The sequence below is a fragment of the Tupaia chinensis genome, unplaced genomic scaffold (assembly GCF_000334495.1).
Source record: "Tupaia chinensis unplaced genomic scaffold, TupChi_1.0 Scaffold000365_1, whole genome shotgun sequence".
In the NCBI taxonomy this organism is placed as follows: domain Eukaryota; kingdom Metazoa; phylum Chordata; class Mammalia; order Scandentia; family Tupaiidae; genus Tupaia; species Tupaia belangeri.
Genome location: NW_006159862.1, coordinates 2,024,291 through 2,031,073, shown reverse-complemented (window position 1 = coordinate 2,031,073; position 6,783 = coordinate 2,024,291). Strand labels below are relative to the sequence as shown.

Below are 6,783 nucleotides of genomic sequence, written 5' to 3'. Positions count from 1 at the left end.
TAATTCAAAAGACCCCTGGGGGTGGAGGCTGGCAGGTGGCATGGTGGTAAAGGATGCTGGACTCCCACATGGGTGACCATAGTTCGAGCCCCGGACCTGGCGGCTTTCTCTCTCTCTCTGTCTCTCGCTCTCTCTGTCACGCTGTCTCTTTCTGGTTGAATTAAAAAATAAATAAATAAAAGAACCCTGGGCAGATGGGTTGAGGGCACTGATGGGTGAGGCCTGGCCTGAGCCAAGCAGGGCCCAGAGTTGGGACTGGGAGGCCCTGGGACAGTCCCTCAGGAGACAGCCTGTCCCCCCGTGGCACCTCAGGCTGTCGGGGGGGCACGAGGAGCCTCACCATGTAGGTCATGGTGGACACCTCGTAGATGACAGACTGGGCCGAGAGGTCCACCACGCTGAGCAGGCCTGTGGGGAGAGGAACGTGAGTCACGGCCCCCAGGGAGGTGCCCCAGACCCCCCTGTGGGACGCTGCCCTGCTTCGGGGGCCAAGGGGCAATCCACTCTGAGGGTGGATTTGCAACGATGACAGTAACAAAGCGACGTTCCCACTGGCCCTTGCCCGCCAGGACTGTCCTGCCCGGTTCTCATGGGGCTCAGCTTTCCAGATGAACCCCTGGGTGGGGGGGTGGAGGGCGACATGAGGGGGGGTCCAGAATCAGGCCCCTAGAGGTCAGGTCTCAGCCCTGCCACCGATATTCTGTGGGACTGGACAATCTCTCATTCTTGGGGCTCGGTTTCTCCTCTGTAATTGGGCAGGGTCTGGCCTAGCAGGTGTCCCGGGCCCAGTGCAGCCCCTGGCCTCACGCTGTCCAACTGTCCCCTAATGAGCATGCGTGGCAGTGGTTGGTGACCTGCGCCTCCCAGGCGGGCTGCGGGGTTGGGGGGCCACGCACGTACCCATGAGGAAGCTGCCGATCTCGTAGGCCCACCACTCCACGCACATCATGAGCATGCTGGGGACGGCCAGGGCGAAGAACGGGCCCCAGTCCTGCAGGCACTGGCTGGACCAGCCTGGGGACAGACGCCCGCGAGCTGACAGGCTGCATGCCACCCACCGCCCTGCAGGGCCCCCAAGACCCCTGGTCCTTCCTGCTCTTTTTCCACAGGAGGAGCCACTGGGCTGGGGCTGGGGCTGACAGACCAGGAGCCCAGGCACGGGGGTAGGTCTCCACCCCACCCTTGATGCTGTGGGATCTTGGGCAACTGAGACCCCCCTGGGCTGTGTCCCCACCTGGAAGGGCTGTCGGCAGGGCCGGGTGAGATAAGACGCTGGAAGGGTGGGTGAGGCAGACAGACGGGAGGGGCTTCACATGTGACTACCCGGTCCCAGAGACCCCACGCCTCAGAGACCCCTTCCTGAAATGCCTTCTGGAGGAGCCCCCATTTGGCAGGGGCCTTTGCTCTCAGGAAGCAGAAAAGCACAGACAGCCCCCAGGTTCAAGTCCAGGGTCCGACACGACTGGTTTTGTTGTAAATTACTGACAAATTACTGTCTCTGTCTCAGCCTCCTAGGGGTGAAGCAGTACTACTAAGGTGTGAGGTTTGAGGGTCCGGCATGCCGGGCGCCCTGCCGGCTGCCCTGGGTTTCACCTGCGTCTTACTCTCGCCATCCTGACAGCAGGCCCAGGCTTCCCCCTCCCCTCCCCAGGGCTCTGCTCCAACACACCAGATGGGGGACCCTGGGCCCTTGGGGGGAGGAGGGAGTCCCTGAGGGGCGTGGAGTCGGAATCCACCACAGGGGCCTCCTGGGCCCTCCACCTGCCATCCTGTCTCCCCGCTGGGGCCAGGGCAGCCCTGCACCTGCCCTTGCACCCGCCCTCCGCACCTGCCCTCCGCACCCGCCCTCCGCACCTGCCCTTGCACCCGCCCTCCGCACCTGCCCAGGTCTCCAGGTGCAGCTTCTTCAGCACAATGTAGAGGAAGAGGAAGGCGGTCTGGGCGAACTGGGAGGTGAGGTTCGCATAAGCCGAGCCCCTGGGGGAGGGGGGAGGAGAGAGGCGGGGCTGGGCCAGGTCCCCTCTGCCCTTTGCTACCCCAGGCGAGGGCTGGCTCCCTGATGAAGCCAGCCCAGGGCAGGAGGGACCAGCACCCCAGTCCTGGAATCAGCCTCGCCAAGGCCCACAGGCACCTGTGGCCAGTGTAGCTCCCAAAGGCAGCCGTGACTGCAGGGGCCTGGGCCCCGTTACTAGGTTCCCCTTCTGGGAGCCTCGTGGTGTCCTCCTCCTGCCTGACCGGCCCAGAGCAGAGGCCTTGTGGGAAGTTTTCAGGAACCAAGGGCCAGCAGCCCCTCCCCACACCCCGAGACCACACCCCCATGCTGGAGGCAGGGGCAGGGGAGGGTGGTGACTGACCTGCCCTGCTGGGTGGGGAACTGGGCGGGCAGTGCCCCGGGCTCACCTGATCCCCAGGCTCAGCACGGACACCAGGGCATAGTTGGCCACGCTGTTGACACAGTTGCCCACCACGCCACTGAGGACCTGGGGCCAGACGATCCCCTGAGATAAATGGAAACCGCTAGAGGGGTGGGACACAAGGCTGGACGAGGCCGGCCACGCTTAGGTGGGACGGAGCCGGTGGGGACCCCAGAGCGGGTGGGTGAAGGCCCAGGCACCCCCTCAGGGCACAGGGCAGTGCCTGGCCGCAGGGGCTGTCCCCCCATCCACAGGCTGTACCTGATTTTGCAAGTATCTTGCGAGCAGCATGTAAAGGAAGGTGGCCTACATCGAACAGACGGAGAGCCATCAGGTGCCACAGCCCAGATACCAGAGCACTGCCAGGTCTCCCTCCCCAGGGCCGACGCGCCAGAGTGTGGGGCCACTACTTCACCAGAGTCTGTCTGACACCCCCCGGGGGACCCAAGGCTCCTGTGGCCCCCTGCTGTGCTGGCCCTGCCTGTGGGGGACCCCTCGGGGCTCCCGTCTGCTGTGGGTGTGTCAGCTCAGAGCCTGCAGGCTTTGGCACACCTGCACCTGGGCCGGGGCCGCCAACCCTCAGCTTGGGAAGGGCCCAGCCCCGATCCACAGGGCATGCTCTGGCCTCTGGAGACCAGGATTTGGAGGGAGTGACCTTGGGCAGGAGGGTGGCAGGTTGAGCAGTGCTGGCCGTGGGCAGCCTCCATGGGGCTGGCGAGCCCCTGGCAGCCTGAGGAGGACAAGTGTCAATGAGTGGGGAGGGCAGGTTCCCTGTTCCTTCCCTCTGCTAAGGGGACGAGGGTGGGCTTCCGCTGAAGCCCGGCCCAGGACCTACACCTTCCCGGCCCATCCTCCCAGCACTGCATGTTTTTCAGCATCATACCGTCATGGGGTAGTGGTTAAGGTGCTGGACTCCCACATGGCCGACCGCGGTTAGAATCCTGAACCTGGAGACTTAAAACTCATGCCAGGGGTGTGTGTGTGTGTGTGTGTGCATGCATGTGCACACATGAGCCCCAAATCCCAAGAGGGCAATGGAGGAGAAGGCATTGCCGGTGGCCATCCCCCCTGGGGGGTGGTTTCTCGCTTTCAGTCTCTCTGGAAAGCATACGCACCCTATGGCAAAAATCTCTTTAAAAAAAAAAAAAAAATCCCTTTAAAAAAAAAAAAAAAAAAACGTACAGAGCTGGAATGAGACTGGGTTCAAATCCTGGCTCTGCCTTCTATAAGCTCTGATTCTGGGCAAGTTCCTTCACGCCTGTAAGCTTCAATTTCCTCCTTGACGATGTGACACTGTTAACAGCGTGTGTGTGCACTTAACGTTTTACATACATATTTACACAACTAGTATTGCAAAGTGCTTACCAAACAGTGCCGGGCACACCCTGGGTGTCGGGCAAGCATTACGTAAGGGCTGTTGCCATTGGCAGTTCAATTTCGCAGCAGCGTGTTATGGAAGGGCCTGGCTTTGCTTGCAGAGGGGACACCACAGTGATACCTGTCCAGGACGTTCTGCTCTGCCCCAGCCCCTGGCCCTGTTTGATGACGCGCCATCATTGGGTGAGGGCCACAGTGTGGTTTATAAGGAAGGCTCGGGAAGACGGGGTGGCTTCCGAGATATGGACGAAGTCCGGAGCTGGCCAGCCCCAAAGAAGTCATGGCACTGGCCTCACAGAGAAGCAGGCGTGGTCGGGGTACACCCCGCAGGCCTGCGCACACTGCCCTGTCCAGCCCTCTCCCGGAGAACTCTATCCCCTGGTGCCGTGGAGGCCAAAGGGTCAGTTCCAGAGCCAGGGACAGACTGGCATCCAGCCCTGGCCATCATGGCGGGTGTCATTACGCGGCAGCACTGGGTTCCCAGCAGAAAAAGATGAACCCAGTAAAATAAGCAAAGGATTTGGAGCATTCACGTAAGAAAAACAAGTAACAAATATGAAAAAATGTGCCATTCATTAGCAGCAAAAGAAAGGCATGTCAAAACAATTCATTTCTAGTTGGCAAAGATCGTAATAACAAGACTCCACGCTAATGAGGTTTTCCACCAGTGAGGGTGGAAACTCTGCTTTCTTTTTCTTCTTTTTTTTAAGGGACATTTTTGCTATAGGGTGTGTGCACTTACTGGAAAGACAGAAAGTGAGAAATTGCCCCCCAGAGAGTATGGCCACACCACAGTCCCTTCTCCTTCGTTCTCCTCTTGGGATTCTGGGCATGCACTCACACTCACCCTGCATGAGTTTTAAGTCACCGGATCCGGGATTCAAACCACCATCAACTACGTGGGAGTCCAGCAACACGACCATTACGCCATCTGCTGGCCCCAGAAACTCCTCTTTCAATAATCCCCGCGTGCCCACACCATCCACATGTGCCCGGAATATTTTTCAAGCTACGGGGCCTGGATTCAAACCACACAGTGGCCATGAGGGCTCTGACTCCCTTAACTACTAGGCCACAAGGCCAGCTCCATCGCAAAGATTTTTCTAGAAGAAAGTCTTTTTTACAATAGCGAATACAGGGCCAGAGGGTGGCATAGCGATAAAGGTGCTAGCCTTCCACATGGCCGACTGTGGTTTGAGTCCCGGACCTGGAAACTTGAAACTCACACCGGACATGTGTGCATGTGTGCCCAAAGGCCCAGGAGGAGAATGGAGAAGAGGTTGTGGGGTGGTATCCCCCGAGGGGTCACTTCTTGTTCTCTCTCTCCGTCTCTCCAGGGGGTACACCTGCCCTATAGCAAAAACCTCTGCCTAAAAATAACGACAGCGGTAATAGTGAATATGTAAATAGGGGATTGGTCGCTGAATTATAGCACAATTGTGATGCCGGGTCACCTTTGGAATTAATACCGTGGGGGGCTCTGTAATCGGGAGGAAAAAGAAATGATACCGGAAAACTGTAACAACTGATATCCTCGTGGGGCAGCAGGGTTACGTGTAATTTGAAAATCTTCTGCCCCTTCCTTCCGCATTTTCTCCAACAGTTCTCGAATCAGAAAAATGCATTATGTTTATTTTTAAAAACTCAATCTGCACCGATTAGAATCGAAAGTCCTCATGGCCAGGCCGGCACCTTGGACCGGCGCCCGTCCCCAGCAGACAGAGAAAAGCAAAACGCTGGGACCTGGGGCGTGTAAGCCTCCCTCCTCCACACCCAGCACACGGGTCGCCTACCGGGAGTGCTGGGATGAAGATCTGCACGTAGTCCTGCGTGAGCCTGCAAGAGATGGGGAAGCTCCAGGGCTGACCTGGCCGTGGCCCGGGGGGGCACAGGACCTCCTGGGCTGTGACTTCAGGAGCGGGGGTGGGCTGCCGCCCAGAGTACCCTAGACACGAGGCTTGAGCAGAGGTTTCCCCAGGCCTTACAGACCTTGCCGGGACAGTGATGCTTCAGCTTCGGGGGTCACCACTACCAGAGGCCTAGCAGGTGCCCCGAACCCGAGGCTCCACTACCGGGGCCTGAGCCTTGGGAACTGAGGTAAGGAAGTAACACGTGATTGGTCAGCCAACAGCAGCAACCTTATGTCTTATCAAGAAATAACCAGATGGGGCCAGCAGGAGGTGTGGTGGTTAAGGCGCTAGACTCCCACGTGGCCGACCGCGGTTCGAGTCCCAGACCTGGCAACTTGGAAATCATGCCAGAGGAGTGTGCATGCGTGCCCCAAACCCCGAAGGAGAACGGAGAAGGATTCGTGGCATGACCATCCCGATCTGGGGGATAATTTCTCACTTTCACTCTCTCTCTCTGGCGAGTACTCATGTCCTATGGGGGAAAAATATTAAAAAGAACCCAATGACCTGCACATGATGTGAAATAAAGGCCGCAAGAGGGTATTCCTAAATTTAATAAGAAGTTGTGTAATTCATCAGGAATTGGGTCGGTCAGCTTTGTCTCTTTTAGGATATGGGGCAGGACACACACTTCATTATTTTAACTTGCCCAGAGAGGGACAGAGTGAGAGCAAGGGAGAAAGAGAGAGGGAAGGCAAACTGCCAGGTTGGGGACTTGAACCGTAGTCAGCCATGTGGGGGTCCCGAGCCCTTGACCACCACACCACCTACCGGTCCCCACACAATTTCTTCAAAAACGCGTCCGTGAAGCTCTGACCACGCGCCAGAACGCAAACGCAAACAAAACGCGTTCGTGTCCTCCCTCCACTCGTCTGCCCCCTGCTGGTCACGGCTGGTCATAGCGGTGGCCTGAGTGAGACTCCGCGAGCAAACCGCGCGGTGGGATCGCAGGTGCCGCCGCCGGCGCCGCCGCCTGCAATGGCCCTCCCCGACCCGGGGCTCTCAGGGCCGCGTGCTGCTCGCAGCCCCTCTCCCAGACGAGCCCGGCGGTACCTGGCCACGGCGGGGTCCTGGCGGAGCAG

At 58.9% G+C, this 6,783-nt stretch overlaps 1 protein-coding gene across 1 annotated transcript in view; it reads right to left on the bottom strand.

Moving 5' to 3' along the window:
• The window catches only part of SLC47A2 (solute carrier family 47 member 2), a 45,939-nt gene that overhangs the window by 31,609 nt on the left and 7,547 nt on the right, over positions 1 to 6,783 (bottom strand). The window contains exons 5-12 of the mRNA XM_006153197.3: positions 6,755 to 6,783; positions 5,585 to 5,627; positions 3,070 to 3,144; positions 2,676 to 2,720; positions 2,401 to 2,498; positions 1,880 to 1,977; positions 901 to 1,014; positions 341 to 408 (exon numbers count right to left, since the gene is read on the bottom strand). Of these exons, the coding sequence (XP_006153259.1) occupies positions 341 to 408; positions 901 to 1,014; positions 1,880 to 1,977; positions 2,401 to 2,498; positions 2,676 to 2,720; positions 3,070 to 3,144; positions 5,585 to 5,627; positions 6,755 to 6,783 (570 nt within the window). The remainder of the gene's footprint in view (positions 1 to 340; positions 409 to 900; positions 1,015 to 1,879; positions 1,978 to 2,400; positions 2,499 to 2,675; positions 2,721 to 3,069; positions 3,145 to 5,584; positions 5,628 to 6,754) is intronic.